The 12,093-nt window shown below is 45.8% G+C and overlaps 2 protein-coding genes across 2 annotated transcripts in view; one reads left to right on the forward strand and one right to left on the reverse strand.

The window, feature by feature from the left end:
• The window catches only part of LOC109409361 (thrombospondin type-1 domain-containing protein 4), an 820,641-nt gene that overhangs the window by 764,856 nt on the left and 43,692 nt on the right, over positions 1-12,093 (reverse strand). The window lies entirely within an intron of this gene.
• LOC115261590 (uncharacterized) lies at positions 729-5,687 on the forward strand. Its single transcript, XM_062847918.1, has 3 exons — positions 729-1,417; positions 1,481-3,992; positions 4,056-5,687. Exons 1-3 carry the CDS (start codon positions 896-898, stop codon positions 4,385-4,387), a joined length of 3,366 nt encoding a protein of 1,121 aa, XP_062703902.1. The 5' UTR covers positions 729-895; the 3' UTR covers positions 4,388-5,687.

The following is a 12,093-nucleotide window of genomic DNA, read 5'->3' on the forward strand; positions in this document are numbered from 1 at the left end:
CATCCACGCATCTTCAAACCCGAAGTTCGGGTTACGCCTTTCATGATGGCAACTAGCGAGATAAGGCGCCGAGACCGCCGTGGCGCAAGACCGGAACATATTTTGTTCATGGCGATGAAGATCATGCGGCTACGCGTTTCTGAAGGGTTGAAGAATACGTTTAAATGTATGGGAACGGCTAATATAACACGAGCCCAACTACAAGACCGTAACTTCCTCGAGAGCTGCATCGACCGCAATCTGTCCTTCCTGAAATCCATTCCGAACTCGGTTCAATACTGGCAGCAGAGGAAACGAGACGTGTTTGCGATGATCCGTCAGTTGGGAAAGCCGACTATGTTCTTGACGGTGAGTGCCAATGAAATCAGGTGGCCACATTTGTTAGAAATTCTGCAGAAGCTGGCGAATGGATGCAACGAACCCGCAGCGGCCAATATCAGAGCACAGTTGACTGCACTGCAACGGGCCACGCTTGTTTCCGAAGATCCAGTAACGTGTTGCGCGTATTTCAACAAATTGGTTAACGTGCTGATGCAGCTGCTGTCGTCGTCAAGATATAGTCCGTTCGGGAAATTCTATGTCGTGGATTACTTCAAACGGATTGAATTCCAACATCGTGGAAGTCCACATGCGCATATTCTGCTATGGTTGGCTAACGATCCTCGCGAAGCTGTGTCGGAAAACATGCCTGCTACCGTTGAGCTGATCGATGCTCTCTGCTCCGTTAGTGTCGATGACCTGCCTGAAACGTATGGAAATCAGGTACATTCAAATTTCTTTGTTATACAAACGCTAAGATGCTAATGAAATTGGATATTTCTAGGTACACAAGCATACGTTTACGTGCTTCAAGCGTAACGACAAACGGTGCAGGTTTAATATTCCGTACTGGCCGATGGATCAGACCAGGATATTGATTCCAATCACGGCGGGCGATGGTCGACTCGACGATTTGCGAAGACGTGCCGTCCAATTGCGAGATGCTCTCGAAACTAAAAGTTTCGACTCCCTGGAAGCCTTCCTTGTCGACTCCAACTGCACATACGAGTACTATCTCGATGTGATTCGTGCTTCGATTCGCCGACCGACGGTTTGCTTGCGACGGTCCATGACGGAGCTCTGGACCAATTCGTTCAACCCCTGGATTGCGAAGATCCTCAAATCCAACATGGATTTACAGTTCGTTTTGGAGGAGTTTTCGTGTGCTGCCTATGTCGTTGAGTACGTAAACAAAACCAACAGAGGCATAAGTAGTTTACACCGGGAGCTGGTCAAACTCCAAGAAGAACATCCGGAAAGCGACTACAACGATCTTCTCAAGAAAGTCAGCATTAAAATGCTCAACGCCGTCGAAATGTCTGCTCAGGAAGCCGCGTGGTACTTGCTTCGGCAACCGATGTCGGAAGCTAGCCGAAAGGTACTACTTTGTCTGTCCAGATTGAATCAATTTATAATAACATATATGCTCCTTATCTTTTAGGTGGAGTTTATCCCGACCATGTGGCCGCACGAGCGAATCAAGTCGCGGAAAAGGACGAAGCAGATGGACGAGGAAGAGCTAGAAGATGACTCGACCGATGTTTGGACCCTCAATATCATCCAGAAATACGAGTCGAGAACAGGAATGGATGACATTTGCCTGGCGGATTTTGTGGCCTGCTACACGGAGGAAAAGAACGCAAAGAATTCGTTCAAATTGCGAAGCTTTCCCCGTGTGATACGCTGGTGCGCATACAATATGTCCGAGCTGGTTGAGTACAAACGCGAGATGGTGCTGCTATTTCTGCCGTTTCGAAACGAGGTCTGCGATATACTGGACCGAAATAAATTTCTGCAGTTATATGAGGTCAATGAGGCTACCATCCTTGCCAAGTTGAAGGAGTACGACTGCGAAATCAATTTGGACCAGGTCGTGGATGAGTATATCCGGCTGTCCGACGAGGATGACGAACAGCAAGCAGCAGCTGGTCAAAAGCGCGATGAGTTTGTCCGAACCATCACCATGGAACCGAACGATGACGATATTCAGTACTTGCCGACAGGACCCATGGCGGCTGTTGTTAAACAGCGTTCCAATGTTCTGTCGAAACAGGAGTACTGCGAGATGGTTCGTGCGACGAATGCGGAGCAGCGTGATTTGATCCTGCAAGTAATCGACAACTTGCACAGTTTTAGCGACGACAGCAAACCAGTACAGATTTTCTTCACCGGTCCGGCAGGCTGTGGAAAGACGTTCACTTTGAGAATCCTGATGGAGACGGTCAATCGCTTCAGCCAGGCGCATAACTCGCAAAGTAATGCCTACGTAGCTTGCGCATCCACAGGGAAGGCAGCCGTTGCCATCGGTGGTACCACAGTCCATTCCGCGTTCCGGATTACGATGTCCCGTAGACAAAGCTCAAAGCTGAGTTTTGAAGCGCGGCAGCTGTACCGTAATGCCTTTGCAAATGTAAAGGTCATTATTGTTGATGAAACCAGCATGCTTGGAGCTGATGTTCTCAACACGGTACACGCTCGGCTGCAAGAAATTACGGGCAACTATGACGATCCGTTCGGCGGTATGTCGATTGTGTTTTGCGGCGATCTACGACAGCTACCCCCTGTCAATGCACGACCAGTGTTCAAACCCTCTGCCAATTCGATGCACGGTGCGGTGTTGTGGCAGTCTCTGGAGTTTTACCCACTGGTTCAAGTCATGCGTCAGGCAAACGAAGAGTTTTCCTCTATCCTGACCAAAATCGGTAACGGAGAACAGTTGTCCCCGGAAGAAATTCGCCTGATCGAGAGCCGTTTTCGTACAACGGAATGGTGTCAGCAGCATGTACCGCAGGCAATACGGCTATTCCATCGAAACGCCGACGTGGAGCGATACAATACCGTAGCATTGATGGATCGCGACGCAGCTGAAAGTACGGCGGATGATGTGTACTCCGGGTACAAAGACAACTCCCAGCTGGTTGGAGCGCGCACGAAAGTGCACAAGATGGGCGTTGTGGAGGCTGGCGGTCTGCCGTATTTACTACGACTGGTGGTGGGTACCCCGTACATGATCACCACAAACATCGACGTTGAAGATGGTTTGGTGAACGGTGCTATCGGTGAGCTTATGTTCGTCGAGCACAGCGAAGATGATCCGCAGCAGCAAATCGTCAAGCTGTGGTTCAACTTCGAGAACAGCTCTATCGGCAAGGCGTTGCGGGTGAAGGCCCGCCCGCTGGTGTACTCGAAACCAGGAGTTTTGAATCCGGAGTGGACCCCAATCGCCAAGCGCTCCGCGAACATCAACCTCAACGGTGGCGTCAAGTGCAGGAGAATACAGTTTCCGGTGGTGAGCGCATGTGCCCTTACGGTGCACAAGTCTCAGGGCGGCACCTTTTCGGAGGTAGTGTTCAGCTACGAGAGAGGCCAAGAACAGCAGCTGGTGTACGTTGGATTTTCCAGGGTGACTTCACTCGAGGGATTATTCCTCACCAACCCTACCAACAGCTTCCGGTTTCACCACGGCAAAGGCGCAATCACGCCAAGAATCTGCGATCTCCGCACAGAGCTGGAGAGGTTGAACAACCACCGCCTGCGCACCATCGGCGAAGACGTCATGGAGGTGATATCATCGAACCGATCTGCTTGTACGATGATGAGCTTAAATGTGCAAAGTTTAAATGCACACTCATCGGACATTGCAACAGATCGTGTTCTCTGTGCCGTCGACTTGCTCGCTCTCAGTGAGACTTGGGTGGACAACAGCTCGCGCGCAACCGTGGCTGGGTTCCACTGTATCGCCCAAGAGAAGCGCACCGGAGCAAGAGCTGGAGGAGTTGCCATCTTGCAGAGCACACAATCATCGACCATGGCTGTTGCTCACGAGATTAACAAGCTCGATGCCAGCTACGATCCGATGATGGCGGTGGCGGACGAGTACGGTGACATCTGCGCCATTGAATTGCCGGTTATGGGCACCCGTACGCTCCTGTTTTCGTTGTATCTGTCACCGGGTAGGAAACTAATCTATTTCAAAATTTATATAGTTCTCAATTAATATTTTCATTGTTTATCAGGTACTACGTTGAAGGAGAAGAAGCTCTTCCTGGCCCGCAATCTGATCCACTATTTTAGTGTTGATACGCCCGTCGTTGTAACCGGCGACTTCAATATCGATGTATCGAAACCGGATAATTTCGAGTTCATCGACTTCATGCGGATCTATCTGCGCCTTGAACTAGCTTCGGATCGATCGCTTGCGACCACTCTCGGCGGTTCATGTCTCGACCTGACCTTCATGCGGAACATTCGGGTAGCATGTACGAGGTACTGTGCGTACTTCTCCTACCACAGGCCAATCCTGTCAGTGCTGGAGCTGCCTTGCGGTAAGTTTAATGATATTCAGTGAAGCATTTCTTACCTTGTCTATTTCACATATCTCGTTTCAGAAGCACCGATATGTTCCTCCCATGAAGAAAGCTCGTAGATTCCATCCCGCTTATCAACCCCCGACATTGCATCAACCACACCGTACAACATCGCAATCCCATCGCATATCAACCTCTCGAAATTGCATATCAACCCCCTCCGTTGCATATCAACCCCCTCGACATTGTCTCGACCACGCCGTACACATCGCTATCCTGTCGCACATCAACCCCGCCGACATTGCATCAACCACGCCGTACATTCTCGTTATCTCGCCGCGTATCAACCTCTCGAAATTGCATCAACCACGTCGTACACCATCGCTATCCGGATCGATCATCCGCCCGCGTACCACGAGTTGCGAGAGGCTTCCATCGCGATCATCGTACTCTGAGTACACCGCAAAACTGACTCAACCAATAAGTAAATAAAGCAAATAGAAGTCTCCAACAACAATTCAAATAATATATTTTATCTTCTATATAAATTCTTTGCAGTTCCCGGCTATGAACAAAACGACCAGAAAACCCTGCCGTCAACAGCTTGTCTGTTCGCCCGTCTTGACCTTCACGGTGCGATTACAAGAACGTCCTGGGACCAACGAGATTTCCCGGAAAACAACACTACCATCTTCTTTATTTTCAAAGGCCCTTTTCAGGGCCACCATTGGTTTATTCCACAAAGAGTCGGTTTCGAAGTAATCTTCCATTTTGAATATCACAATCCACACATATCAACCCTGGAGCCAATAGCCACAGCTGTAAAGGCGTGACCATGCTTAGGGTGACGGGTTCGAATTCTGGTCGGTCCAGGAACTTTTAGTAATGAACATTACCTTGGCTTCTTTGGGCCTAGATTATCTCGTGCCTGCCACACGATAATATACACATGTAAAATGGTCATTGGTAGAGGAAGTTGTCAGATACTAACTGTGGGAGTACTCATAGAAGCTGAGAAGCAGACTTTGTCCCAGTGAGGACGTTACGTCAAAAAGAAGAAGAAGAATCAACCCTTTTGAAGAGTTCATATTCCAGGCACCACTTAAACACACAGCGATTGGTCCAAAGCGTTACTTAGAACCACCTGCGTATCATTCTGAAGTTTGGGAATTTACGCTCGGAAATGTTGTATCTGCTCATGCATCCCTAACACAGACATCAAATTAGTATTGCACAAGCATATTATAACGATGTTTCTATCCCGTTTCGTCTATTCCACTGTGTCAGTTGTGTTGTACTGTGACCATACTGTGTGCTTGTGAAAACTAGTGTAATGATGAACCCGACGAACAATTTGGATGTAGACGATGAATTTTTTACTCGAGGTATGATCTACATACATTTAAGTATATTCAATTCTTCCTTCATTTATAATGCGTTTTAAATGTTTTAACATTCTATCGAATATTTGTTTGAAAAGATGTAATAGATGCGGTTGAAGAGATTGAGACTATATTTAGTCGAGGTAGGATATTTATATTATTCATAACTGTTTAGTACATTTGATCTGTATTTATTACATGATTGTATACTATTTCACAAAACATCCCATTATTTTGTTAATAAAGAGGTGCTAGACATGGTTGATGCAGTCGAGACAATTGCCATTGGCGAATCTGCATGCAAATTAATCAACTTGAACGTTCAGAGCTTTTCTGCACACAAATCAGCTATTGAATCCGATGCTGTGCTTAATATGGCTGATGTACTGGCTCTCACTGAGACTTGTGAGGAGAAGGAAGCTACTACGGAAGTACATGATTTCATCTGTATCGCAAAATCCAAACGGCCAAATCTAAGTGCAGGTGGAGTAGCAATTCACCAGAAGAGAACTACAATCATGGCGATTCCGTATTCAGTGCGTAAACTTTGCGCTAGCTATGATCCAGAACTGGATCTTGCAGATGAGTACGGCGACATTTGCGCAGTTGAGATAAATATTCAAGGGAGTCCTGCGTTGCTGATTTGTATTTTCATTTCGAAAGGTATATAGCCAACATGATCATTCCGTTATTTTCCTCATATGTAATACATTTTGCTTCTTTAACTAGAAACCACAATCAAGCAAAAGAAGCTATTTTTGGCACGAAACTTGATTCTTCTTTTCAATGCCGATGTGCCTATGGTCGTCACCGGTAACTTTGGGATCGACATATCCAGGGAGGAAAACTTGGAATTCGTGGATTTCATGAAGAAGTATCTTCGGTTTGATCTGGCGTCAGACCCTGCTCAAGCAACAACTGAAAGGGGATCATGCGAGGATCTGACATTTACGCGAAATGTGAAGTGTGAGACTAAGAGATGCTATTCGTACTTCCTCCACCACCGACCGATGCTGACACTATTTGAGTGTTAAACAGGTAGTTCACCGGATAAACTCTGATTAGCCAGTAATAATGATTTCACATTCCTCCAAACAGCCACACCAACCGACTTCAACCAACTTTCAGAGCATGTTCCATCAACATTCATCGGCATCAAGATCCATGACATGACGATAAATCATTCTGCATGAACATCAAAATGTATAAATCATCATCTTCAATCCAACAAACGGCCCTTTTCAGGGCCACAGAAAATTCCACTCAAGAGTTGATTTTCGAGTTCGTATGGCATCCTTCACTACACTAACATCAAGGTCTATCAATAAACATCTACAATCAAACCAAAGGACCACAAAACTTCAGAGTCTATATCAACTTCAATACAGCATTCAATAGTCGAAACTAATGCATAAACGGACGTTATTCAACGTCAGACTTGCGGTCGTATCTAGTATACAACCCCTCCAACTTTTTTAGGGATCGCTTGCTATTTTTATGGATCATTCTAGGGATCCTTTCAACCATTTTAAGGAGCAGTTTATGAAATTCCAGAATTTTTTTTTTTCTAAGTTTTACGAAAAGAAGAGAGCATTCGACAATGTTTCAAGGATCCAAATAACTGTGTTCGGATTTATACGGAAGAACCTCTCTGTAGCGTTTACTGGGAATACGCTCAAAGCTAAAAAAAACATTTTATTTAGTGATATTGAATTATGGAATGAATCAGACGTCTTACAATTTAAGTTTCTCCTCAAAACAACCTTACATTAGATTTGTCTGGCCCACTTTCCATAAACTGGTGATGCAATTGAACCTAGAGAAAATCCCGTTTTAATTTTATAACTCTAACTCAAAGCACAAAACTTACTGTTTAAAGAATTCACTCATATGGAAACGTAGGTGAAATTCAATAGATTCTTTTGTGCACTCGTAGGAAACTAACCTAATTATTAAAAGATAAATTTTAGTTCACTTCTTTGTTATAAATACTATTTTACGTTCAGTTTACCAATCTAGATTAGATTATTTTCATCGACACCTTTTGCACAAATTCAAGTAATAAATCTCCGCGATCTAATTTAATAATCTTCCTCGATCACGCTATATCTCATCAGACCACATCAAAGCCTTTCTTCTGCCTATGCATCACACGATCTGGCAGACAATGAGCAGACGGGCGAGATGAGCTCGCATTTCATTGCCTATCTAATTTGCCTATCATACGCCGTAGGGGTTTGCAGTACAGTGGATACCTAGCGATTCGTACACTCCCCAGCCCATAAACCCTGGTCCTGTCCCTCTTTAGATGCCTCACCAGGTTTATCCTCTAGTTCTAGAATCGCTAACTTCGAAACCGGTCGCCTGAAACATCCTGTGTTAGTTCGAACCACGGCTTGTCGAACACGTCCATCCAATCCTGCGAAAACCTCTTCAATGATTCCTCGTACTCCTGCGCTGTCCTTAGTATCCATTACCAGAACCAGGTCTCCAACTTTCAATGTGCGGCCATCTTCGTACCACTTGCTTCGCTGGTTCAATGTTGGAAAATATTCTTTACACCATCGTGTCCAAAGCTCCCTTGCCAAGGCTTGCGAACGCTTGTAAGTACTCCTCAGTTCTTCCGCCAGTGAAATCGGTGTCTGGAACGGTTCATGTTGTCCAGAAGAGCTCCCACACAGGAAGTGGTTAGGTGTGATAGCGTCTAGCTCTGTGTCCTCCGTACCAGAATACAACAGGGGGCGCGAGTTGATCAGGTACTCTGCTTCAGTCAACGTGGTTATCAAGATTTCATCGTTTAGTCTCCGGCCATCATTCAGCACAGCCATCGCATCTTTAACAGACCTCACCATTCGCTCCCACACACCACCCATGTGGGGAGCGGATGGGGGGTTGAAGGTCCATTTGGTCCTTGCATCCGTGAACGTGTCGGCACATTCCTCATCAATCTTCTTCAGCTCTTCTCTTAGTTCTCGGCTGGCTCCCTTGAAATTCGTGCCATTGTCACTGAATATTTCCACGGGGGAGCCACGACGTCGAATGAAACGCCTAATGGCAAGTTTACACGATTCAGTACTGAGGCTGAAAGCAACGGCTCTTACTACCAGGCATGTGAAGAGTGCTACATAACGCTTTTCAGTTCTCCTGCCGATACTCACATCAATGGGCCCGAAGTAATCCAGACCCACGTAACTGAAGGCTCTGACGAACGGCTGCATCCTTTGAACTGGTAGTGGTGCCATTCGTGGGACAGTCGGTTTACTTTTGCGTAGCCTACACACCAAGCAACCGTTGATCACCTTCCCCACCGCTGTTCGTAATTTTGGGATGAAATAGGCTTGACGCACTTCGTTCACCATTGTCTCCTTCGATGCATGGCCGTACCGCACATGGAAATCTTCAATTATCTTCGCTGTAATCGTATGTTCTCTAGGCAATATCACTGGAAATCGAGTACAGGTCGCCGCGAACTCGGCCGCTGCCGTTCTACCTTCCATTCTCACCACTCCGTCCTGGTCTATGAATGGCGAAGTCCTAAATAGCCGACTAGATTTTTCGATATGAATCCATTCACTCGGTGGTAGTTCTTTGTTCTTCATCAGAATTTTCACTTCGTCCGCGAACGAATCCGATTGAGCCATACGCCACAATACTCGCTGAACTTTATCCAGTTCTTCCTGTTGGATCACCACCTGCACTGCTGGAATCGTCGAAGGCCTTCCTTCAACACCGTTGATCGCTTCAATAGGTAACTTCTTCAGTCGTCGCCTACAGTTAGAGATAAACCGGATAACCAAGGCCACCGTACGGAGCAGCACTCGCCACTTGGAGATTCTAGTCACGTCTATTATAGGTTCCGGTAGGACGATATGATGTAGCAGATAACAAGTTCGAAGTTCTTCGGGCACTAGGGGTTTGGTTCCTGGTTGTTCTGGCCACGACTCCATTGCTTCGAATAAAAATGGTGGACCTTTGAACCACCTACACTCGACGTCCAACGTTGTTCCGTTGCCCCACTTGGTCAAGTCATCCGCTACGTTTTTCTTAGACGGGACATACCTCCAGTCCTCTACGTTCGTTGTGTGCAGTATCTCTATAACACGATGAGCTACGTATAGCTTGTACTTTCGGCTGTCGGATCTTATCCACGATAGGACGGTCATGGAATCAACCCACAGAAAGCGCTTTTGGATAGGCACGCTCAAAGATGAGCAAAGGGTGTTAAGCATGCGTGCTCCAATGACCGCTGCCTGCAGTTCCAATCGAGGTGTAGATGTTAACTGCAGCGGCGCCACTTTACACTTAGATCCTATTAACGAGCATCGAACATCAGCTCCTACTGTGTACCGAAGGTACGCTACGCAACCATAGGCATCCTCTCCTGCGTCCGAGAAAATATGTAATTGAATGTCGCTGACGTTGTTTATCGATTCATTTCCAAAAAAACAGCGTGGGATTTTGACTGATTCGATACTCGGCAACATTTTGGTCCAGTCTAGCCATTTTTTGAAGATGTCATCAGTAACGGGCTGATCCCATTCAGTGTTACTCCTCCAAGTCTCTTGAATAATAATTTTCCCGTGGATAAGCAGCGGCGAGAGGAATCCAATGGGATCAAAGAAACTTATTACGCACTTCAAGAGAATGCGCTTCGTTGGGTGGACTCCGTCGATAAGATATGGATCCAGTTTCGTCATTAATTCCATATTGAATGAGAAGACGTCCTCGTCAGGTTTCCAGAGTAAACCTAACACTCGCTCAGATTCCATAGCTTTGTCGTAGCATAGAGTCTTGGCTACTCCCTCATGATCTCCTAGAGCTTCCAGCACTTTAGGCGAGTTACTCAGCCAACTTCGGATCTCGAATCCTCCCAGTGAGTGGACATGACGTACTTCTAGAGCCCGTTTTATCGCTTCGTCTTCATCATCTGCGCTGTCAAAATAATCATCGACATAGTGTCGATTGATTATTGCGTCTGCAGCGGCTGGGAAAGGACTCGCGTGTTCAAGCGCGTTGGTATCTTTCGTGAAATGTGCATTACAGGGTGAACATTTAGCTCCGAATATAACGGCATCCATGATGTAAACGTCAGGGGCGCAGTTTTTCTCGCATCGGAACAAAAATCGCTGGAACTGTTTGTCCTGCTCACGCATCCGAATTTGCAAGAACATTTCCCTTATGTCTCCTCCTATGCCGATCCGCCGTGCTCGAAAGTGGTTGATGTCACTGGCAAAGAAACGAGCATATCCGGTCCTTTGATCAGCCTATCATTTAAGGAGACGCCTCCTGCTTTCGCTGCCGCATCCAGTGTTAAACGAATTTTCCCCTGTTTTTTTGGGGTTCACCACCACGTTCAGTGGTAGGTACCACATTTTACCGGGTTCGGTGCCTGCTAATTCCTCGGAGGTCGCCTTGTGAGCGTAGCCCTTTCTGACGAACTCCTCAATAGCAGTAGGGTAACTCTCGCTGAGACCGTCCCACTATTTACACCATGTCTTCAAAAATGTTTAAGGTGGCGATTTTCTGAAAGTCCTCCCCAAAAATGTAAGGAAAATGCATTTGGTTAATCAAATTGGTGGACCCCCCGTTAGTTAGAGCCACAAGCATTTTGGCGGACCCCTCGATTTTGGTCAATTGTTGGTTCATTTAAACCGTTATAACTCGAAAGTTTCGCCAGAAACCACCTAAAAACTATAGGTTGTTGAAAAGAGAGAAGATAGGGCTACTATTTACAGTTATAAAAAGTTGGGTCGGCCATATTGATTTTGGCCGCCATCTTGGATTTTTATACCAAAACTGTTTTTTCACCATGTTGGCAACCTCCGATTTTCAATTTTTTTTCGTCAATCGAAAGCGGGTACATTTTTACACAACATATCAAAAATTTAGAGATGTATCTTTTTCCTATCAAAAGTTATCTGCACTTTTGTGAATCATGCCACTTTTGCGCACTGGGCCAGGTGCCGATTGTTTACATAAATGCAGTGTTATTTCACAGTGTTTACGAACATTTATTCTATATCTGAATCCACTAATGAAAAGTTGAAAGTTTTAGCTTTTCAAAACACCAAAAAAGTTTAAAAAGCAATGCCCGCATCGTTGAGAAACAGTTAAAAATGAGAACGAACCTCCGATTTGCCCTAATTTTGCTGCAGGTGCGTTTGTGTATACAAGCAGGCGCCAACTTTGATGCTGTTGCGTGTCATTGCCGGTGCGCATGGAAATGTATGGAGAAAACGTGTCATGATTTACAAAAGTGCAGATAACTTTTGATAGGAAAAAGATACATCTCTAAATTTTCGATATGTTGTGTAAAAATGTCCCAGCTTTCGATTGACGCAAGAAATTTGAAAATCGGTGGTTGC

This window comes from Aedes albopictus, chromosome 2, assembly GCF_035046485.1.
Source record: "Aedes albopictus strain Foshan chromosome 2, AalbF5, whole genome shotgun sequence".
Lineage (NCBI taxonomy): Eukaryota > Metazoa > Arthropoda > Insecta > Diptera > Culicidae > Aedes > Aedes albopictus.

Bases quoted from the DNA above. Each gene is read 5' to 3' on its own strand.
- LOC115261590 (XM_062847918.1), top strand. From the start codon at position 896: ATGGATCAGACCAGGATATTGATTCCAATCACGGCGGGCGATGGTCGA. The intron at 1,418-1,480 runs GTACTACTTTGT...CTTATCTTTTAG, and splicing joins TGTCGGAAGCTAGCCGAAAG to GTGGAGTTTATCCCGACCAT. The intron at 3,993-4,055 runs GTAGGAAACTAA...ATTGTTTATCAG, and splicing joins TTCGTTGTATCTGTCACCGG to GTACTACGTTGAAGGAGAAG.